General features: G+C 33.2%; 1 protein-coding gene across 1 annotated transcript in view; it reads left to right on the top strand.

Annotated features, from left to right (window-relative positions):
• Positions 1 to 25,090, top strand: part of LOC148946300 (regulator of microtubule dynamics protein 1-like) — a 60,435-nt gene that overhangs the window by 6,380 nt on the left and 28,965 nt on the right. The window contains exons 2-3 of the mRNA XM_089097933.1: positions 3,894 to 4,074; positions 6,950 to 7,132. Coding sequence (XP_088954059.1) covers positions 3,973 to 4,074; positions 6,950 to 7,132 — 285 coding nt within the window. The 5' untranslated portion in view covers positions 3,894 to 3,972. The remainder of the gene's footprint in view (positions 1 to 3,893; positions 4,075 to 6,949; positions 7,133 to 25,090) is intronic.

Below are 25,090 nucleotides of genomic sequence, written 5' to 3'. Positions count from 1 at the left end.
CGTGGAACAAAAAGGCTATCTCATAAGTTTGATTGGATGAGTTTGGGAAAATAGTGGGCGGGGAAGGGCTGTTAGTTGCCTTCCAATCACTTTCGACTATTAAAAAGGGCACTAGCCATTTCAATTTGCAATCGAATGAGCCCTTTTTGAAGTTTCTACGACAACGGGCTCTATAAAAACCTTATATGCCCCCAGGGCATAACTTACAACCCTTGCCCTGAGGGCTGTGTGGGGGGGGGGGGGTTGTCACCTTCAAAGACCTAATTTCCAGAACTTTCAACTACGTTGAACAAAATGGCTATATTAAAATTTTGATTGGATGGTTTGAGGAAAAGATGTGCGTGAGAGGCGGGTTAGGTGCCCTCCAATCACTTTCGACTGTTAAAAAGGGAACTAGCCCTTTGAATTTCCAGTCGAATGAGCCTTTTTAAGTTTCTACGACAACGCTTTCTTTGAAAACCTTATATGCCCCCAGGGTATAACTTACAACCCTTGCCCTGAGGGATGTGGGGGAGTGTTCTCCTCAAAAACATAATTCCTATCTGGAAATAAAGTACGCTGAACAAAATGGCTATCTCAAAATTTTGGTTGGATGTGTTTCGGGAAATGGTGTGCGTGGAAGGGGTGTTGTTGCCTTTCCATTCACTTTCGACTATTAAAAAGGGCACAAGCCACTCCGATTTCCAATTGAATGAGTCCTTTTCGGAGTTTCTACGACAACTTCTTCGATACGAAGTGCCCTGGTCTAAAGGGAAAAAAATGAGTAATACATCGTGCCAACTTCATTCTCGCCCCCGGGGCATAACTTAAAACCCCTGGCCTGAGGGTTGTGGGGGATTGACCTCCTCAAGAACATTTTTTCTATTTGGAAATCAACTACGCCAAACAAAATAGCTATCTCAAAGTTTTGATTGGATGTGTTTGGGGAAATGGTGGGCGTGGAAGGGGTGTTAGTTGCCTTCCAATCACTTTCGACTATTAAAGAGGGCAAAAATCACTCCAATTTTCAATTGAATGAGCCCTTTTCAAAGTTTCGACGACAACTTCTTCAATACGAAATGCCCTGTTCTAAAGGAAAAGTAATAATAAATAATACATTGTGCCGACATCGTTCTTATATGCCCCCAGGGCATAACTTAAAACCATTGCCCTGACGGTTGTGAGGGAGTGGCCTCCTCAAAAACACATTTTCTATCTGGAAATCAACTACGCTGAACAAAATGACCATCTCAAATTTTTAATTGGTTGGGTTTTGGGGGATTGATGGGCATGGGGGAGGGGGCTAGTTGCCCTCCAATCACTTTCGACTATTGAAAAGTGCACTAGCCACTACAATTTCCAATTGAATGAGCCTTTTTCGAAGTTTTACGACAACTCCTTCGATACAAAGTGCCTTGGTCTAAGACCAAGAAAAAAAAATAATACATTGTGCCAACACCGTCCTTTACTTAGGCAGCACTATTGCACTGCCTATGATAATAATTTCTGTTTGTTCTAAGTGTTGATGTTGCTCCTTACTTTCAGTTAAAAATAACTCGTTTTTTTTGTCATTTATATCCAGTAAAAATCACAGCAAAATATCATATCCAAACCTGTTTCTTTCGGCCTCTGGGTAGTTTTGTGACTGAAAACCACAAGGCACCATAAAATATGTAAAATACTGATAAAGTACTGAAATTATGTAAAATAGGTAAAATACCAATTTTACAGGGGTCCATAAAATTGCAGTAAAATCATAGGCAGTGCAATAGCATTGCCTAAGTAAAGAACAATGTTGGCACAATGTAGGCTATTATTATTATTTTTTTTTGGTTTTAAACCCGGGCACTTCGTATTGAAGGAGTTGTCATGGAAACGTCGAAAAAGGCCCATTCGATTGGAAATTCGAAGGGCTAGTGCCCTTTTTAATGGCCGAAAGTGATTGGAGGGTAACTAACCCTCCTCTGACGCCCACTATTTCCCCAAACACATCTAATCAAAATTTTGAGATAGCCATTTTTTTCAATGTAGTTGAAAGTTCTGGAAATTAGGTCTTTGAAGACGACAACCCCCCCCCCCCACCCCTCACAGCCCTTAGGGCAAGGGTTGTAAGTTATGCCCTATGGGCATACAAGTTGTTTTTTTTATAGAAGCGGTGTTGTAAAAACTTCAAAAAGATCTCATTGGATTGGAAATTGAAAAGTCTAGTGCCCTTTTTAATAGTTGAAAGTGATTGGGGGACAACTAACCCTTCTCTCACGCCCACCATTTCCCCAAACACATCCAATCAAAATTTTGAGATATCCATTTTTTTTCAAAGTAGTTAAAAGTTCTGGAAATTAGATCTTTGAGGATGATAACCTCCTCAGAGCCCTCAGGGCAAGGGTTCTAAGTTATGCCCTGGGGGCATATAAGGTTGAAATTGAAAGCGTTGTAAAAAAAAACGTCAAAAAGGGATAATTTGATCGGGAATCGAAAGGGCTAGTGTCCTTTTTAATAGTCCAAGTAATTGGAGAGAAACTAACCCCCCTCTCACGCCCACTATTTTGCCATGCACGCCCCATTAAAGTTTTGAGATATCCATTTTGTTCAATGTAGTTTAAAGTTCTGGAAAGTATGGGTTTGAGGATGACAAACCCCCCACACCCCTCAGGGCAAGGGTTGTAAGTTATGCCCTGGGGGCATATAAGGCTTTTATAGATAGAGTTTTTGTAGAAGTATTTGTCCAATAAGAGAGTCATACTTACTCCCACCATTTATCCGTGCAGCCATTTAAACATTTGCCTCTCAATTACTTGGAATATCTGTTTTGGCTTTTTCTTTCTACAATTAGCCATGTCTTGGTGCCTACTGCAAAATACTTGATTTTCAATGCTTGATTTTGAAAAATGTGGGAAAAATTGAAATTTTCTCAGAATGCAGGGCTGAGCTTAGGCAATGAATAGGTTCTATTTGGAAGATGAAGATGGCTTTAAACGATTGTTTGCCTGTTTTTTTCAAGCAAATTAAGGGTCCTGTGTCAATTCTAAATTCTTGGCCAACCTTCTTAAGACAATAGGCGGGCGTGCCTTGTTTGCCTCTTATTCCAGGCAACGCCTTATAACGGCCATGTGTTAATTTTAAATTCTTGTTCAACCTGCCTTTTCCAAAAACTAACAAAGAAGTATTTGTCCAATAAGAGAGTCATACTTACTCCTGCCATTTACCTGTGCAGCCATTTAAACATTTGCCTCTCAATTACTTGGACTATCTGTCTTGGCTTTTTCTTTCTACAAATAGCTATGTCTTGATGCTCGTTGAATGAGCCAAAAATGGCTCATTCAATTGGAAATTGAAAGGGCTAGAGATCTTTTTAACAGACGAAAGTAATTGGAGGGCAACTAACCCCCATCTCATGCCCACCCAACCTCAAACACATCCAATTGAAATTTTGAGATAGTCGTTTTGTTCAACATAGTTGAAAGTTCTGGAAATTAGGTCTTTGAGGATGACACCCCCCCAGAGCCCTCAGGGAAAGGGTTGTAAGCTATACCTAGGGGACATTTAAGGTTTTTATAGAAAGGGTTGTTTTTGAAACTTCAAAAAGGACTCATTTAATTGGAAATTGAAAGGGCTAGTGTACTTTTTAATAGTAGAAAGGGATTGGAGGGCAACTAACCCCCCTCTCATGCCCACCATTTCCCCAAAGACATCCGATCTAAATTTTGAGATAGCCAGTTTGTTCAACTTAGTTGAGAGTTCTGGAAATTATGTCTTTGAGAATGACAAACTCCCCACACCCCCCTGAGATATGCTATAGTCCTACTTTATTTTTGCTATTCAAATAATATAAGAAATCAGGAAATTGGTAGGCTTGCAATACTATTAGAATATAGCAATTTAAATTGTCTTTAATTGTTCCCCGTTTTTTGTAGGATTAACTGATTTGACAAGTCTACAATTCATTTAGATCTTTCTGTAAACCCTTATCATGGCTATCCTGTAGGGCCAAAAATGACTTCCTGGGGCTTAAGAAAACTTGCACCATTTGCTCGCCCAGCAAGAAATGCACTAGTGAAAGGGACAAATGTAAAGAAGACAACATTATTTCTTGTTGTAAGTGTCTTCTTACTAAGCTAATATGATTATCGTGAATGTATTTTAGGTGTTTCTTTAAAGAGGAGAACCTCATAAAGGCGCCAGTATAGGTAAAAGGCACTGTTGTCTGTTAGATTTTATTTCCCCTCCGTAGATGCTGAAAACAGTTTTTTCGGTATTGTCGTAAAAAAAACCGTAAAAATTGCCCCCCCCCCTCTAGGTTTCTAAAAATACCATTCAGCTTGTGTTTTATTACAAAATGAAAACTAAAAGCATCTTGCCCCCGCTCCGCCTCTCCTTTATATTTTTGTGATTTGGTGCCCCTGGATCTTCAGTGGCTGTTATAGTGCAAATGCTGTTGAGTGTAATTAGTTTAGATGTAAGCCACTTTGTTTGTTTATCTTTCTTCTGTTTTACCAGTGTTTTCTTTTGACCATGGAATTGTTGGTTGTAGATTAACTTCCTGGTCGTAGAATTTTCGCGTTTGCTTGGAGGATGCAGGGCTGTCAAAACTCTGACAGAAGTGGATATGAAGTTCTCTGATCAGTCTCTTGTGCTGCCTGTAGCATCTTTTTGCAAGCTGATGAAGTGTTTTTAATCATCATAAAGCAGACTCTTGCTTTTTCAAAACAACTATTTATTCGGGAGTTTCATCTTTCTATGTCAATTTACTAAACTTAATTGTATGTAGAATTTGTGATTGTGACAGCAGGGTATGTATATTATAGCAGTGATTGTGGCAGTGGGTTTTATAATACTTTAGCTGTTAAATGGGTTCCTTCGGTTTATTTGTTGTGTCTGTTCTTTGCCAAATCAATCATGGTTTTGTGTCTTTTGTTTTGTCATCAGTCTCTACAGTGACAAAATTGAAGCAGTTAAAATTGTTATTTGTGCTTGTAATATGCATACCTCTTTTCTTTGTTTTTTTGTTTTGTCATGTAATTATATGACATATCCTTTACCTGTTTTGTTGAACATTGTTTCTTTTAGAAACATATAAAATGTATTGGTGTAGAACACAACCAGAATTTCCTTTTGGAAGGTTCCAACTAATTTCTAGAAATGAGGGTGGCTGGGGAAAAGGTCTCATGTTTAAAACAAAAAAAATACGGGCCGTTTTTAAGATTAAAAAACTTCTTTTCAATGTTTCAGGGACTCTTTTGAATAGAAATTCAATGGCCAAAGTACCTACTGTCAAATATTTAAACTGAAGGTCTTCAACGCTTTAATTTTTTAGCATTAACATGATTTGCTGTTGAAATTTTAGGATATTAGAAGTTGCGACATAATGGGCAAAACTTTGCATGTAATATGCGAAGTAGTTTCTAAATATTTATAGATAAAGATAAAGTATAAAGTATTTATCTAGTATTCTTTAGTTAATCCTAAAAGATTTTATAGAAAAATATTTATCTAAATGGGTAAATAATGAGATGACGAGATAATACACGTGAAAGACATATCTACTAACATGTTTTAATTCTTGTTTGAATTTTAAATTTCAATTACTTAAGGTATTTAACGAAATCTTTACAAGATTTTTCTATATTTTCTTTAAAAATATTTTTGTAGATGCCTCATTAACTAGATGGGAAGTCGATGCGTGTGGAACAAGTTGTTTGTAATGAAATTTTGGTTGAATCATTTTTTGTTTACAGTGAAAATGAAATCTACCATTATTTTTTATATTTTTTGATCTATACAATATTTTACAGAAACTAGGTTTTATCATTCAGTAGTCTTGAGAAGTTTGGAACATATGAATCGTGATGCTTCTGTGTCCTACTTAGGATTTTCCTAAATTCTATGTTTTCGAAAAGTGACTTCTAGGTCTCCAGGACATGACGTCCCGATTCTTGAGTAGCAGCCTCCTGCTAATATCTATTAAAAACAGATGTCTTGAATGAAATATTTGAGTTTTTTGTGGTTTGGTGACAGCCTGAAAATATTTCCTTTTTGTATTATTTTTGTTTTTTGTTGTTAATGGTAAGTGTAGCTGACTTGAACTTTCTAAAGTAGGCTACCAAGGAAGTAAAAATGCAGTCAAAATTGTTGAATTGGTTCAGTAGAAGCTTACACAACCGTCTTGTGTCGTTGACGGTTGTGTCAACCTGTCAACGTTGCGTTAGAAAAAATGGGGAATTTAGTTTCTAACAGAAAACAACTCCATATGTAGTTATGTTGCTTTTGGTAGTAGTGGGGGACAAATAGAAACAAATGTGTGAAAAATAAAAAAAAATATGTTAAAACATATGGCAGAAAACAGCTTAAGAAGGTGTAATTTTCTTTTGATGCTATAGTTGTCTATGGGAACCAAGGGATTGTTAATATTAAATTCTTATGGACGGAAACTGTTGTTAAGTTTAACAAATTAGTTGTGTCTTTTAGTTTCAAGGTTTGACTTGGCAACAAGAAGAAAACGGGGTACTGCTTTAAAAACTGTATAATTTTGAAAAAAAGAAGCGGTTTTCAGGTAGGAACTATTAACAGCATTTTACGGGATAAATTTGCCGCAATGTGGAATTTTAGACAGAAGGTAATAATAATAAATTTATATAATTGAGTACTGTAACGCACAGTATGCTTTTGTTTTTTAAAGTTTAAAAACTGTCTTGTTATGCTAACTGGCATTCAGATGCTTGACTATCTTTGATCGAGTCCAAAAGTGAAAGTTCAACTTAGTGTTAAGGCACGATCCAAAAACCGTCACCCATACAAACAGTAACTGATGTATGTCTTGTAATTGGCTAAAAAATCAATCATTTTGAGCTCACATTTTTGCTGTGGACCAATCCTTCTACAACCGAGATTCTATATCAATCCGAGACAAACTTGAATGCCGCTTAAGAAACTGTAATATATTTTGAAATCAAAGCCTTTTCACTATTTTCAGCCTTACTTGTATGCACATGTGTCAAGAGTCATAAAAAGCTTTTCTTGTTTTACTCTTGCTGCCTATGGTCTAACTCTAAAAGCCCAAGCTGAGGGGATTTCTGATGATGTACTAAAAGAAGCGGATTCACTATATGAAGATTGTAAATACAAGGAAGCTTACGACCTACTGAAACAGTTTAAGGTAATTGCCGGAGTTTTTTGTAGCTATTTAGATTTTCCCGTTATTTTGTCATAATGTATATTTTTACTTGAATCAATAGTCTGAAAAGGGGTCGTTCCAAAGACACGACTTTCTCGATACACATTTATCAAGTTCAAATTAAACCATTTTATTATTCACATACGTTATACATGTATATATTGGACATAGGCCCATGGAGAGACAAACTCGAAAAACTAGGCCTAGAAAAAGATAAAATAACACTACAATACAAAAATAAACACGACGGCGAAGATGCAATGAAGCAACAATAATATGAAAGTAGCAGCTAGCCCAGGATCCATAAATAAATATAAAAAAAATATAACTAAAAAAATCAATATTATTAAATATAAATTAATACTAGAAGATAGCCGAGAGGACCACATTCACCCAGAGCAATAAACCATACAAATAACATTATTATTTTAAATAGACGCTAAATTTCAGATAATCTTGAACTAAATGAAATTTAAGATTTCTTTTTATTAAATGGATAGAAGAAAATTTATCAATAAGATCCTTGTGAGTATCCCAGCACAAGGCTATTGACACAAACATAGCAAATTTAGATCTCTCAGTACTGTTCTTGTCAATGTAGATGCTCTTTTTTTGATGAGTGTTATAATTATGTAATTCTTGTGATTTGGAGAACAAGCTTTGATTGAGGTAATATGGCGGTAATTTCTTAATGTCATAATTGAATTTGAAAAGAATAGCTCAAAAAGTAAATTGTTGAGAAACTGGAAGTATATCTATATAAGTATATAAAGATGCTGTGGAAGACTTATTTTGAACTGCAATAGGTGATGGAATAAAAAGCTTCAGGATTCTTAGGGCTTTATTTTAAAAAATCTGTATTGGTTTAATATGGCTTTTAAATGTAGATAAGTATACTAAAGAACAATAATTAATATTAGACTGAATCAGAGCAAAATATACGCTTCGTAAAGAAGAGTAGGGCAATGCTTCAACATTTGCATTAAACCAACGTACCTTGAAATTTTTAAGCGTAGATTTTGAATGTGTGTTTTAAAAGATAAGCTTTCGTCAATCACAAGTCCAAGGTACTTTATCAATTCCACCCGATACATTGATAATCGATACTTTGAAGAAGTAACTCGGGTAATATGAGGGCAGATATTTGACTTTCTGCCGTAAATTATAAAATTAGTTTTTGATCAATTCAACATAAAGAAAGAAAAACGAGCAAAAATGGGGTTTTTAAAGGCCAAATGAAAATACTGAAAAAACACAACAAAGCGAATATTTCGAGGGGACAAACGCCTCTCTTCTTCAGCGCGAAACAAAAAAATATAATCAATGCGAGTGCCAAAGAACAAACCAACAAATAAAACGTGGAAAGTCAATGTGAATGTGAAAAAAAACAATGAAAAAACAAAACAAAAAAATTAAAAGATGAATAAAAATCAATAAAAGCCGAAAAATTTTAAGAATTAAAACCAAATCCCTAACAGCAATAAAAGTGAGTCATTCACCAATATCCGTGATTTGCAAAAAATTCAAAATGGAACCGCCATCGATGGATACTAGCGAGTAACTGAGAAATAAAAGACAAACATTCATTCACTCAAACCAAAACGAAACAGCATTGAATGAGTTTGAGAACTATGTCATCTGACTCCTGATTTTAATAATTGCATTGCTCGCATAAATTCAAAGCAATAAAATTTGGAGAACGCCAATTAAGAATATCAGAAAATGCAGTATCCAGTTTAGCCTCCAACTCCTCGTCATTCCTGTCAGAAAGTGAAACTACCGTATCATCAGCAAAATGTGTGTTGAGACACGGGATTGCTAAACCACGGTGAAGATCATTTATATAAATTATAAAAAGCAGAGGACCTAGTACATAGCCCTGAGGTACCCCAACCTTCGAAGACTAGGGAACAGGCGGAGAGAGGAAATTGCCTCCGTCTATTTGTTGCTTTCTTTTATCAAGATAAGATTTAACTAGTCCCAACGCCGGTCCGCGCACACCACTATTATTCAATTTACAAAAAGAATACAATGGGACATTGTATCGAATGCTTTTTTAAAATCTAAATATATTGTTGCTGGAATTTCACCTCTATCTAAGCATTCATGAATATATTGGATGAGAGCAAGTATAGCGTGTTCAGTATTGTGTCCAGACCTAAAACCAAATTAGGAATGTGAAGGAATTAGACGATTTAAGAAAATCATAAAACCTTTGATAAATTGCCTTCTCAAATATTTTAGAAAAAGCTGACAAAATTGAAATAGGGTGGTAATTTGATGGGTTTTCAAAAGTCACCTTTTTGAAGTGGAATTATGCCCGCTTCTTTAAAAGCAGAGGGGAAATTTTCAGTTTTAAATGAAAGATTAATTATATACTGTAATGGTAAAATTACTGCGGACAATATTACTTTAACAATTATAGAACTAGATCCGTCTGTTCCCGTTGAATTACCTGGATTTCGATCACGCACTATTTTTGTTATTTCAGACTGAGAAACAGGCCCTAGAAAAATTTAATTACTTTGAGGAGATGAAGACAGGGTATAAGACAAATGTTTGTTGCTGCGTGAATCAAACTGGTTCATTACTGATGAAACAATTTTCTCTCCTATATTAGCAAAATAAGTATTCAAAATATCAGCCATTTCTCCTTTTTATTAGTAATCGATCCATCCTCCAAACTAATAACTTCAGGAAACTTAGAATTCCTTTCTTTTTTTTATAAAAGAATTAACTGAAGACCACGTTTTGCTAGGAGAATTTTGAGCTTCTTCAAAAGACTCTTTATGATACCTATGTTTCGACAATAGTATCAGTGTGGCTAATTTATTTTTCAAAATTAAAAAAAAAATTATGTTATAATCAGTTGGAATTTTTAACTGCTTTTTAAATAAATGATTTTTTTTTCTTTACTGATGTTAAAATTCCAGACGTTGTCCATGGCCTTATAGGAAATTTTTCTCACTTAGCTGCGGCATTTTCAAACAGTTCGTGGTAACGAACTGTAAGTAAGGAGCGACCCGGCTCAATGGTAACCGAAACTCTAAAAAACGGAATTTTGATACCAATAGATACATCAAAAGAATAAGATTTTAATTCTGATTTCAAATATATAAGTTTCATCAAGTTTAATCTTACCTATCAAAAGTTAAGTTCCTGAGAAAATTTAGCTGATTTTCGGAAAAAGGCGGAAAGACCCCCTAAAAGTTATAGAACCTTAATGAAAATCACACCATCATGTTCAGCGTATCAGAGAACCCCACTGTAGAGGTTTCAAGCTCCTATCTACAAAAATGTGGAATTTTCCTTTTTTTGCCAGAAGAAAGGTCAGGGATGCGTTTTTATTTGTTTTTTGTTTTTTTTGTTTGTTTTTTTTTCTTTTCCCCAGGGGTGATCGTATCGACCCAGTGGTCCTAGAATATCATGGGAGGGCTCATTGGAACGGAAATTAAAAGTTCTAGTGCCCTTTTTAAGTGACAAAAAAAATGGAGGGCAACTAGGCCCCCTCCCACGCTCATTTTTATCCCAAAGTCACCCGATCAAAATTTTGAGAGAGCCATTTTGTTCAGCATGGTCGAAAATATTATAACTATGTCTTTTAGGATGACTTAATCCCTCGAAGCCCCCAGGGGGAGGGCTGAAAGTTATGAACTTTACCCAATGTTCACATATAGTATTGGTTATTGGGTAGTATACAGAAGTTTTCAGGGGGAATTTTTTCTGGTAGTGGGGGGTGGGGGGGGACGGGGGTTATATGGGAGGATCTTTTCATGAAGGAACTTTTCATGGGGGAAGGGACATTGCCATGAAGGGGGCGCCTGATTTCCCATCATTATTTTAAAAACAAATCAGAAATTAAATGTAAAAAAACAAGTTTTTCAACTGAAACTAATGAGCAACATCAAAACTTAAAACGAAAAAAAAATATTAGCTATATGATTGGGTTCACCTTCTAGTCAATGCCTTGCTTTTTAAGCCAAAGATTTTTTTAGTACTTTCATAAGAGCTATTTATTCTAATTAACGGCCTTGTGATTAAGGGGTCGTATTTAAAGAATTGGAACAAAATTTGAACTTTAGCTTAAAGAACAAGGTATTGACAAGGGGGCAAACCCCCTAATATACGTATTAAAATTATATGAATATAGAAGTTCGTTACGTAAGTTAATTCGTAAGTTACGTATATTTATTAGTAGAGTGCTAGGTACTATTTTGCAGAGACTTATAGGAATTACCATGCTATTTGCAGAGACGTATAAGAAATACTTTGCAGAGACGTATAGGAAAAACATTTCCAGAGCATGTACTTATAGATTTGCTTGCCTTATGTTCCTTGACGTCTTTCCAGAGCATGTACTTATGGATTTGGGTGGATTATGTTCCTTCCTGTGCTATTTGCCTAGGTTACGTTCCTTAGCACCTTTCCAAGGCAGATTACCAGACTGGTTATTGCTATTGATATCAATTGCACATGGAATTATACAAGAACCGTATAAGAAAACCCACGTCTGAGGCACTACACTTACACGTGAACATTCTAAAAAGCTGTCAACGCATGTTATTTGGAAGATTGCCTTAACTCGAGAGTAGTTTGTTATTAAAAAATTAGATGTTGCAATCAGAATTGTTTGATTGACATTTGCAAAAAAGGCGTAAGGGATTTGCGGATTGGAGTGTAACTAGAGAGTAGTTTGCTATTAAAAAATTGGACGCTACAATCAGAATTGTTTGATTGACATTTGCAAAAAAAGGGGGTAAGGGATTATCAGTTAAGGTAACCCCTCGGAGTTGATAACTCAGGCAATTTGTTATAAATTTGAGACAACATCAATATATGAAAATGGTTAATGATGATAGGATGACATTGTGAGTTGACCTAGCTTTACCTCTCCGATGTGTTCTGTATAATACACAAGTTGTGTTTGAACAGTGTTGTCAGTTTAAAATAGGGTCCAACGTTATAGTATACTAAAAAGTTGATACTAAGAGAGATGTAGATGGCAAGAAAATAATTTTAATAATGAAATTCAGAACAAAACTTAGAAATCCTTGCAAATCAAGTAGTAAGGTGTATGTGAGTACAAACCATCAAGGATCATAAGCACCAATGACCCTAACCAGCAGAAACGTCAACTTCCAAAGGTCCCCTATCCCCAAACTCGAAGGGTGCCCCCACCCCTCCAACTTTTTGGCCCCCTCCCCCCATTTTTTTTGGCAATTGACATTTTTTCTGATAACAAGTATCATTCATTACGAGCGTAGCTTTCAAATGTGAAACTTAAGTCCATTTTTGGATCGAAAAATAAACTATTTCTGTAAAATCTGAGTTAATAAGGTTTTTTGACCTTAAATTCTAGTTTTTTGTAAGAAAATTATGGAAAATACAATTTTCTGGTTCAAATGTGAAACTTAAGTCCATTTTTGGATAAAAAAATAAAACTATTTCCGTAAAATCTGAGTTAATTAGGGTTTTTGACCGTAAACTATAGTTTTGTGTAAGAAAATTATGGAAAATACAATTCTCTGGTTCAAATGTGAAACTTAAGTTCATTTTTGGATCGAAAAAATAAACTGTTTTTGTAAAATCTGAGTTAATAAGGGTTTTTGACCGTAAACTCTAGTTTTTTGTAAGAAAATTATGGAAAATACAATTTTCTGGTTCAAATGTGAAACTTGAGCCCATTTATGGATCAAAAAATAAAACAATTTTCTTAAAATCTGAGCTAATTAGGGTTTTCGACCGTAAACTAGTTTTTTGTAAGAAAATTATGGAAAATACAATTCTCTGGTTCAAATGTGAAACTTAAGTCCATTTTTGGATCGGAAAAATAAACTGTTTCTGTAAAATCTGAGCTAATAAGGGTTTTTGACCTTAAACTCTAGTTTTTTAAGAAAATTATGGAAAACAATTCTCTGGTTCAAATGTGAAACTTAAGTCCTTTTTTGGATCGAAAAATAAAACGATTTCCGTAAAATCAGAGTTAATAAGGGTTTTTGAACGTAAACTCTAGTTTTTTGTAAGAAAATTATGGAAAATGCAATTCTCTGGTTCAAAACTGAAACTTCAGCCCATTTATGGATCGAAAAATAAAGCTATTTCCGTAAGATGTGATCTAATAAGGGTTTTTGACCATAAACTATATTTTTTTGTAGGAAAATTATGCAAAACACAATTTTCTGGCTCAAATGTGAAACGTCCTTTTTTGGATCGAAAAAATAAACTGTTTCTGTAAAATCTGAGCTAATAAGGGTTTTTGACCGTAAACTCTAGTTTTTTGTAAGAAAATTACGGAAAATACAATTCTCTGGTTCAAATGTGAAAATTACGTCCTTTTTTGGATCGAAAAATAAAACTATTTCTGTAAAATCTGAGCTAATAAGGGTTTTGACCGTAAACTCTATTTTTTTGTAAGAAAATTATGGAAAATACAATTCGCTGGTTCAAATGTGAAACTTAAAACCTTTTTTGGATCGAAAAATAAAACTATTACTGTAAAATCTGAGCTAATAAGGGTCTTTGACCGTAAACTCTATTTTTTTGTAAGAAAATTATGGAAAATACAATTCGCAGGTTCATATGTGAAACTTGAGTCCTTTTTTGGATCGAAAAATAAAACGATTTCTGTAAAATCTGAGTTAATAAGGGTTTTTGACCGTAAACTCTAGTTTTTTGTAAGAAAATTATGGAAAATACAATTCGCTGGTTCAAATGTGAAACTTAAGTCCTTTTTTGGATCGAAAAATAAAACGATTTCTGTAAAATCTGAGTTAATAAGGGTTTTTGACCGTAAACTCTAGTTTCTTGTAACAAAATTATGGAAAATACAATTCTCTAGTTCACATGTGAAACTTAAGTCGAGTTTCTGATACTCATAATGATGATGAGGATTGATGGTTCTAATTCATTATTTTTTTTCATAAAACAAACTATTTTTCTTTGAACTTTGAAATTATTCAACTTTATTTATTTTTTGTGGCACTCTCACTATGACTCTGTTTGTTTGTTGTGTCTGTGCGTGTCTCGTCTCTATATGTGTGTGTCATCTCTATGGGTGTGTCGTCTCTGTTTTTGTGTCTTCTCTGTATGTTTGTCGTCTCTTTGCGTGTGTCGTCTCTTTGTGTGTTTCGTCTCTGTGTGTGTGTATCATCTCTTTGTGTATGTTGTCTTTGTGTGTTTGTCCTCTCTGTGTGTGTGTGTCGTCTCTCTCTCTATGTGTCTCGTCTCTGTGTGTTTTGTCGTCTCTTTGCATGTGTCGTCTCTATGTGTAAGTCCTCACTTTGAGTTTGTCGTCTCTGTGTGTGTGTCGTTTCTGTGTTTGTGTCGTCTCTGTGCGGGTCTTGTCTCTGTGTGTGTGTGTGTTTGTGTTGTCTCTATGCGTGTCTCGTCTCTATGTATGTTTCGTATCTGTGTGTGTGTGTCCCGTCTCTCTGGGTGTGTGTGTGTTGTCTCTCTGTGTGTGTGTATTTTCCTATGTATGCGAGAAAAGGATGTTGATATAGAATTTAATCACTCTTATACTTAGATTTTGTGAAATTGCTGTATTGTCTGTCTAGGAAGCGACTTCAATCGATAATGAATGTTAATAGAGAGTTTCATAAAAACATATTTCATAATTTCCTATAATAAAATTTCTGTATTGTGTATCCAAGAGATGAATTCAAGAAGGAGTTTGTTACTTACTTACTTACCTACTTCCTACTTACTTGCAATTTTTTCATAATGACATATCCAACAACGGATGTTGATAAAGATTTTATTCATTCTGATACCTAGATTTTGTCAATGTTACCTCATGTGTCTGACAATAGATGTATGCAAATTCCTTTTCTCACATCTCCGATGTTTTAATGGACATTCTAAACTTTTGATATGCTAGCTTACTCTAAAAATAATGAACGCAACAATGTAATGCATAATATATTTTAATGAAATAATGCTATATAGAATATTAATACAAAATTATATTATGACACATAGTCATACACACGTTCACTCTTAAACATCCAGAAACGATGGTACCATGATATAGAATAGTTTTTACCATGTCTTATACATTTATCACGATCAGGTATGTCCTTAGGTATCCAGTGCGCGAAAAACCTGACCTCGTCTTCAGGACGATGATAAACCCCTTCAAATTTAGGACACTTAAATTCTTCTAGATTGAAAATTGGAATCCTAGGGTCAAACTTTTGAATTAAGACTTTATCTGTAGGTACATTGCCCTTTACGTAGAGTGCTTCAACCCCGAAAAAGCTGCAAATTTCACTGACTTCCTCCTGGACATTTCTCAGTTCCTGACCACTATTATTAAGTCGCGTAATCACTCTATCGTAGAATCCCAGTCTGTTTATTCAATGTAATGTAGTACTCCACAAGATTTTATCATGCTCATACATGTTGTAGTGCACTAACCAGTGATAACAGTGAATTTCTTGGAGTTCCATTAACAATAATAAATATTTACATTGAAATGTAACACAAAAAGATGATTTCTTAAAACCTATGAATTCTGTGTCATACAGTCCTATCATCTTGGAAGCTATTAATGTAGTTGTTAAGAAGAGAAATACATCATCAAACTTTTATACCTTCGCTCAAGGTTGAATGGAGCTATGGCTAGGGGGAATGACTCCTAAAACCATCTGAATTCATTGTGGGGAGGAGTCATAAAACCCTTAGAATTCATTGCGGGGAGGAGTCATAGAACTCTCGGTATCTATTGCATGCAAATGAAGTCTGGAAATTACAATTTTTTTTATAATTTCTGTATTGTGTATCCAAGAGGTGAATTCAAGAAAGATATTTTGCCATTTTAAGATACGTACAAAAAAAAGATAAAAAATAAATAAAGTTGAATAATTTCAAAGTTAATTTGTCATTTTAAGATACGTACAAAAAAAGATAAAAAAATAAATAAGGTTGAATAATTTCAAAGTTAAAAAAAAAATAGTTTGTTTTATGTAAAAAAATAATGAATTAGAACCATCAATCCTCATCATCATTATAAGTGTCCAAAACTCGACTTAAGTTTCACATTTGAACTACAGAATTGTATTTTCCATATTTTCTTACAAGAAACAAGAGTTTACGGTCAAAAACCCTTATTAGCTTAGATTTTATGGAAATAGTTTTGTTTTCCGATCCAAAAATAGACTTAAGTTTCACATTTGAGCCAGAGAATGGTATTTTCCATAATTTTCTTAAAAAAAACTAGTTTACGGTCAAAAACCTTAATTAGCTCAGATTTTACGGAAATAGTTTTATTTTTCTATCCATAAATGGACTTAAGTTTCACATTTGAATCAGAGAGAATTGTATTTTCCATAATTTCCTTACAAAAAACTAGAGTTTACGGTCAAAAACCCTCATTAGATCGGATTTTACGGGAATAGTTTTATTTTTCGATCCATAACTGGACTTAAGTTTAACATTTTAACCAGATACTTGCATTTCCCATAATTTTATTGCAAAAAACTAGATCTTACGGTCAAAAACCTTATTAACTCAGATTTTACGGAAATAGTTTTATTTTTCGATCAAAAAAGGGACTCAAGTTACACATTTGAACCAGAGAATACTATTTTAAATACTTTTCTTACAAAAAACTAGAGTTTACGGTCAAAAATCCTTATTAGCTCAGATTTTACAGAAATCGTTTTATTTTTCGATCCAAAAAAGGACTCAAGTTTCACATTTGAAGAAGAGAATTGTATTTTCCATAATTTTCTTACAAAAAACTAGAGTTTACGGTCAAAAACCCTTATTAGCTCAGATTTTACAGAAACAGTTTATTTTTTCGATCCAAAAATGTACTTAAGTTTCACATTTGAACCAGAGAATTGTATTTTCCATAATTTTCTTGCAAAAAACTAGAGTTTACGGTCAAAAATTCTTATTAACTCAGATTTTACAGAAATAGTTTTTTTTTTTGATCCATAAATAGGCTTAAGTTTCACATTTGAACCAGAGAATTGTATTTTCCATAATTTTCATGCAAAAAACTAGAGTTTACGGTCAAAAATTCTTATTAACTCAGATTTTACAGAAATAGTTCTATTTTTCGATCCATAAATAGACTAAAGTTTCACATTTGAACCAGAGAATTGTATTTTCCATAATTTTCTTACAAAAAACTAGACTTTACGGTCAAAAACCCTTATTAACTCAGATTTGACGGAAATAGTTCTATTTTTTAATCAAAAATGGACTTAAGTTTCACATGTGAACCAGCGAATTGTATTTTACATAGTTTTCTTACAAGAAACTAGAGTTTACGGTTAAAAACTCTTATTAGCTCAGATTTTACAGAAATCGTTTTATTTTTCGATCCAAAAAAGCACTTAAGTTTCACATTTGAACCAGAGAACTGCATTTTACGTAATTTTATTAAAAAAAACTAGAGTTTACGGTCAAAAACCATTATTAGCTCAGATTTTACATAAACAGTTTATTTTTTCGATCTAAAAATGGACTTAAGTTTCACATTTGAACCAGAGAATTGTATTTTCCATCATTTTCTTACAAAAAACTATAGTTTACGTTCAAAAAACCCTAATTATCTCCCATTTTACGGCAATTGTTTTATTTTTCGACCCATAAATGGGCTGAAGTTTCACATTTGAACCAGAGAACTGTATTTTCCAAAATTTTATTACAAAAAACTAGAGTTTACGGTCAGAAACCCTTAGTAACTCAGATTTTACAGGAAACGTTTTATTTTGCTATCCAAAAAAGGTCTCAAGTTTCACATATGAACTAGAAAATTGTATTTTCCATAATTTTTTTACAAAAAACTATAATATACGGTCAAAAACCTTTATTAGCTCAGATTTTACCGAAATAGTTTATTTTTTCGATCCAAAAACGGACTTAAGTTTCACATTGGAACAAGAGAATCGTATTTTCAATAATTTTCTTACAAAAAACTATAGTTTACGGTCAAAAACCCTTATTAGCTCAGATTTTACAGAAATAGTTTTATTTTTCGATCAATAAAAGGACTTAAGTTTCACATTTGAACCAGAGAATTGTATTTTCCATAATTTTCTTACAAAAAACTAGAGTTTACGGTCAAAACCCTTATTAGCTCAGATTTTACAGAAATCGTTTTATTTTTCGATCCAAAAAAGGACTTAAGTTTCACATTTGAAGAAGGGAATTGTATTTTCCATAATTTTCTTACAAAAAAATAGAGTTTACGGTCAAAAACCCATATTAGCTCAGATTTTACAGAAACAGTTTATTTTTTCGATCCAAAAATGAACTTAAGTTTCACATTTGAACCAGAGAATTGTATTTTCCATAATTTTTCAAAAACTAGAGTTTACGGTCAAAAATTTTATTAACTCAGATTTTACGGAAATAGTTTTATGTTTCAATCAAAAATGGACTTAAGTTTCACATTTGAACCATAGAATTGTATTTTCCATAATTTTCTTACAAAAAACTAGAGTTTACGTTCAAAAACCCTTATTAACTCAGATTTTACAGAAATCGTTTTTTTTTTCGATCCAAAAAAGGACTTAAGTTTCACATATGAACCAGAGAATTGTATTTTCCATCAATTTATTACAAAAAACTATAGTTTACGGTCAAAAACCCTAATTAGCTCAGATTTTATGGAAATAGTTATTTTTTTCGATCCAAAAATGAACTTAAGTTTCAAATTTGAACCAGAGAATTGTATTTTGCATAATTTTCTCACAAAAAACTATACTTTATGGTCAAAACCACTAATTAGATCACACCTTACGGCAATAGCTTTACTTTTCGACCCGTAAATGGGCTGAAGTTTAAGATTTGAACCAGAGAACTTTATTTTCCATAATTTGCTTACAAAAAACTAGAGTTTAAGGTCAAAAACCCTTAGTAGCTCTGATTTTACAGAAAACGTTTTATTTTTCGATCCAAAAAAGGTCTTAAGTTTCACATTTGAACCAGAGAATTGTATTTTCCATAATTTTCTTAAAAAAAACTATAGTTTACGGTCAAAAACCTTAATTAGCTCAGATTTTACTGAAACAGTTTATTTTTTCGATCCAAAAATGGACTTAAGTTTCACATTTGAACCAGAGAATTGTATTTGCCATAATTTTCTCACAAAAAACTAGTTTACGGTCAAAAACCCTAATTAGCTCAGATTTTACTGCAATAGTTTTATTTTTCGACCCGAAAATGGACTTAAGTTTAAGATTTGAACCATAGAATTGTATTTTCCATAATTTTCTTACAAAAAACTAGAGTTTACGGTCAAAAACCCTTATTAACTCAGATTTTACAGAAATCGTTTTATTTTTCGATCCAAAAAAGGACTCAAAGTTAATTTGTCATTTTAAGATACGTACAAAAAAAAGATAAAAAAATAAATAAGGTTGAATAATTTCAAAGTTAAAAAAAATAGTTTGTTTTATGAAAAAAAATAATGAATTAGAACCATCAATCCTCATCATCATTATGAGTGTCCAAAACTCGACTTAAGTTTCACATTTGAACTACAGAATTGTATTTTCCATAATTTTCTTACAAGAAACTAGAGTTTACGGTCAAAAACCCTTATTAGCTTAGATTTTATGGAAATAGTTTTGTTTTACGTTCCACAAATAGACTTAAGTTTCACATTTGAACCAGAGAATTGTATTTTCCATAATTTTCTTACAAAAAACTATAGTTTACGGTCAAAAACCTTAATTAGCTCAGATTTTACGGAAATAGTTTTATTTTTCGATCCATAAATGGACTTAAGTTTCACATTTGAATCAGAGAGAATTGTATTTTCCATAATTTCCTTACAAAAAACTAGAGTTTACGGTCAAAAACCCTTATTAGCTCAGATTTTACGGAAATAGTTTTATTTTTCGCTCCATAAATGGACTTAAATGTAACATTTGAGCCATAGAATTGTATTTTCCATAATTTTCTTGCAAAAGACTAAATCTTACGGTCAAAAACCTTATTAGCTCAGATTTTACGGAAATAGTTTATTTTTTGATCAAAAAAATGGACTTAAGTTTCACATTTGAACCAGAGAATTGTATTTTCCATAATTTTCTTACAAAGAACTAGAGTTTACGGTCAAAAATCCTTATTAACTCAGATTTTACAGAAATCGTTTTATTTTTCGATCCAAAAACAGACTTAAGTTTCACATATGAACCAGAGAATTGTATTTTCCATAATTTTCTTACAAAAAACTAGAGTTTACGGTCAAAACCCTTATTAGCTCAGATTTTACATGAAATCGTTTTATTTTTCGATCCAAAAAAGGACTTAAGTTTCACATTTGAAGAAGTGAATTGTATTTTCCATAATTTTCTTACAAAAAACTAGAGTTTACGGTCAAAAACCCATATTAGCTCAGATTTTACAGAAACAGTTTATTTTTTCGATCCAAAAATGTACTTAAGTTTCACATTTGAACCAGAGAATTGTATTTTCCATAATTTTCTTGCAAAAAACTAGAGTTTACGGTCAAAAATTCTTATTAACTCAGATTTTACAGAAATAGTTTTATTTTTCGATCCATAAATAGGCTTAAGTTTCACATTTGAACCAGAGAATCGTATTTTCCATAATTTTCTTACAAAAAACTAGAGTTTACGGTCAAAAACCCTTATTAACTCAGATTTTACGGAAATAGTTTTATTTTTCGATCAAAAATGGAAGTTTCACATTTGAACAAGAGAATTGTATTTTCCATAATTTTGTTACAAAAAACTAGAGTTTACGGTCAGAATCCATTATTAACTCAGATTTTACAGGAATCGTTTTTTTTTTTGATCCAAAAAAGGACACAAGTTTCACATTTGAGCCAGGAAACTGCATTTTACATCATTTTCTTACAACAAAATATAGTTTACGGTCAAAAACCCTAATTAACTCAGATTTTCCAGGAACAGTTTTATTCTTCGATCCAAAAGAGGACTTAAGTTTCACATTTGAACCAGAGAATTGTATTTTCCATAATTTTCTTACAAAAGTAGAGTTTACGGTCAAAAACCTTATTAGCTCAGATTATACAGAAATAGTTTATTTTTTCGATACAAAAATGGACTTAAGTTTCACATTTGAACCAGAGAATTGTATTTTCCATAATTTTCTTACAAAAAACTATAGTTTACGGTCAAAAACCCTAATTAGCTCCGATTTTACGGAAATAGTTTTATTTTTCGATCCATAAATGGGCTTAAGTTTCACATTTGAACCAGAGAATTGTATTTTCCATAATTTTCTTACAAAAAACTAGAGTTTACGGTCAAAAACCCTTATTAACTCTGATTTTACAGAAAACGTTTTATTTTTCGATCCAACAAAGGACTTAAGTTTCAAATTTGAACCAGAGAATTGTATTTTCCATAATTTTCTTACAAAAAACTATAGTTTAGGGTCAAAAACCTTAATTAGCTCAGATTTTACAGAAATAGTTTATTTTTTTTCGATCCAAAAATGGACTTAAGTTTCACATTTGAAACAGAGAATTGTATTTTCAATAATTTTCGTACAGAAAAATATAGTTTAGGTTCAAAAACCCTAATTAGCTCAGATTTTACGGAAATAGTTTTATTTTTCGATCCATAAATGGGCTTAAGTTTCACATTTGAACCAGAGAATTGTATTTTCCATAATTTTCTTACAAAAAACTAGAGTCTACGGTCAAAAACCCTTATTAACCCAGATTTTACAGAAATAGTTTTATTTTTCGATCCAAAAAAGCACTTAAGTTTCACACTTCAACCAGAGAATCGTATTTTCCATAATTTTCTTACAAAAAACGAGTTTACAGTCAAAAACCCTAATTAGCTCAGATCTTAAAGAAAAAGTTTATTTTTTCGATCCAAAAATGAACTTAAGTTTCACATTTGAACCAGAGAATTGTATGTTCCATAATTTCCTCACAAAAAACTATAGTTTACGGTCAAAAACCCTAATTAGCTCAGATTTTACGGAAATAGTTTAATTTTTTGATCCATAAATGGACTTTAGTTTCACATTTGAACCAGAGAATTGTATTTTCCATAATTTTCTTACAAAAAACTAGAGTTTAAGGTTAAAAACCCTTATTAACTCAGATTTTACAGAAATAGTTTATTTTTCGATCCAAAAATGGACTTAATTTTCACATTTGAAAGCTACGATCGTAATTAATGATACTTGTTATGAGAAAAAATGTCAATTGCCAAAAAAAATAAAAAAAAAGAAAAAAAATGGGGGGAGGGGGCCAAAAAGTTGGAGCGGAGGGGGCATCCTTCGAGTTTGGGGATAGGGGACCTTTGGGGGGTTGTTGTTTCTGCTGGTTAGGGTCATTGGTGCTTATGATCCTTGATGGTTCGTACTCACATACACCTTACTACTTGATTTGCAAGGATTTCTAAGTTTTCGTCTGAATTTCATTATTAAAATTATTTTCTTGCCATCTACATCTCTCCTAGTATCAACTTTTTAGTATACTTTAACGTTGGACCCTAATTTAAACTGACAACACTGTTCAAACAAAACTTGTGTATTATACAGAACACATCGGAGAGGTAAAGCTAGGTCAACTCACAATGTTATTCTATTATCATTCACAATTTTCATAGATTGATGTTGTCTCAAATTTATAACAAATTGCCTGAGTTAACAACTCCGAGGGGTTACCTTAACTGATAATCCCTTACCCCCTTTTTTTGCAAATGTCAATCAAACAATTCTGATTGTAGCGTCCAATTTTTTAATAACAAACTACTCTCGAGTTACACTCTAATCCGCAAATCCTTTACCCCTTTTTTGCAAATGTCAATCAAACAATTATGATTGCAACATCCAATTTTTTAATAACAAACTACTCTCGATTTAAGGCAATCTTCCAAATAACATGCGTTGACAGCTTTTTAGAATGTTCACGTGTAACTGTAGTGCCTCAGACGTGGGTTTTCTTGTACGGTTCTTGTATAATTCCATGTGCAATTGATATCAATAGCAATAACCAGTCTGGTAATCTGCCTTGGAAAGGTGCCAAGGAACGTAACCTAGGCAAATAGCACAGGAAGGAGCATAATCCACCCAAATCCATAAGTACATGCTCTGGAAAGACGTCAAGGAACATAAGGCAAGCAAATCTATAAGTACATGCTCTGGAAATGTTTTTCCTATACGTCTCTGCAAAGTATTTCCTATACGTCTCTGCAAATAGCATGGTAATTCCTATACAACTCTGCAAAATAGTACCTAGCCCTCTATTAATAAATATACGTAACTTACGAATTAGCTTACGTAACGAACTTCTATATTCATATATTTTTAATACGTATATTAGGGGGTTTGCCCCCTAGTCAATACCTTGTTCTTTAAGCTAAAGTTCAAATTTTGTTCCAATTCTTTAAAGATGATCCCTTAATCACAAAGGCCGTTAATTAGAATAAATAGCTCTTATGAAAGTACTAAAAAAATCTTTGGCTTAAAAAGCGAGGCATTGACTAGAAGGTGAACCCAATCATATAGCTAATATTTTTGTGTTCGTTTTAAGTTTTGATGTTGCTCCTTACTTTCAGTTGAAAAACTTGTTTTTTATATTTAATTTCTGATTTTTTTTTAAAATAATGATGGGAAATCCGGTGCCCCCTTCATAGCAATGTCCCTTCCCCCATGAAAACTTCCTTCATGAAAAGATCCTCCCATATAACCCCCGACCCACCCCCGCCCCCCAACTACCAGAAAAAATTCCCCCTGAAAACTTCTGTATACTTCCCAATAACCAATACTATATGTTAACATTGGGTAAAGTTCATTACTTTCAGCCCTCCCCCTGGGGGCTTTAAGGGATAAAGTCATCCTAAAAGACATAGTTATAATATTTTCGACCATGCTGAACAAAATGGCAATCTCAAAATTTTGATCGGTTGACTTTGGGAAAAAAATGACCGTGGGAGGGGGCCTAGTTGCCCACCATTTTTTCTTGTCACTTAAAGCGGGCACTAGAACTTTTAATTTCCGTTCCAATGAGCCCTCCCACGATATTCTAGGACCATTGGGTCGATACGATCACCCCTGGGGAAAAGAAAAAAAAAACAAAAAAAACAAAAAACAAATAAACACGCATCCCTGATCTTTCTTCTGGCAAAAAAAGGAAAAGTCCACATTTTTGTAGATAGGAGATTGAAACCTCTACAGTAGGGTTCTCTTATACGCTGAATATGATGGTGTGATTTTCATTAAGGTTCTATAACTTTTAGGGGGTCTTTCCCCCTTTTTCCCAAAATCAGCCAAATTTTCTCAGGTGCGTAACTTTTGATAGGTAAGATTAAACTTGATGAAACTTATATATTTGAAATCAGAATTAAAATAGGATTCTTTTGATGTATCTATTGGTATCAAAATTCTGTTTTTTAGAATTTCGATTACCATTGAGCCGGGTCGCTCCTTACTTACAGTTCGTTACCACGAATTATTTGAAAATGCCGCAGCTAAGTGAGAAAAATTTCCTATAAGGCCCTGGACAACGTCTGGAATTTTAACATCAGTAAAGAAAAAAAACCATTTATTTAAAAAGCAGTTAAAAATTCCAACTGATTATAACATAATTTTTTTTTTAATTTTCAAAAATAAATTAGCCACACTGATACGATTGTCGAAACATATGTATCGGGAAATCGTAAAATAATTGAATTACTCAGTAATAGACAAGTTTTCAGTATTTTAATCATCTTTAAAATACAATCCATTATTGAGCATTCTAGCTTATTCTAATAAATGCAAGGTTTTCATTTTTGTCAGGGATCGGGGCTATAACTCATCATTTGAAATTTATTAGTTCCCTGTGTGTGAAGCGTGGCTATTTGTAGGCTCTGCTACAATGTTTCAAGTGTTTCTTAAGGAGGATTTAGTCCATTTAAACATAATGTTTTTCTTTCTTTTTTTCGGGGGGGGGGGCTGCCCATGGGCACTCCCGATGTATATCAG

Source organism: Artemia sp. Qi Xiang Cuo, chromosome 12 (genome assembly GCF_049724085.1).
Source record: "Artemia sp. Qi Xiang Cuo chromosome 12, ASM4972408v1, whole genome shotgun sequence".
In the NCBI taxonomy this organism is placed as follows: domain Eukaryota; kingdom Metazoa; phylum Arthropoda; class Branchiopoda; order Anostraca; family Artemiidae; genus Artemia; species Artemia sp. Qi Xiang Cuo.
Note: the sequence above shows the minus strand (reverse complement) of the source record. Positions and strands in the feature narration are given on the sequence as shown.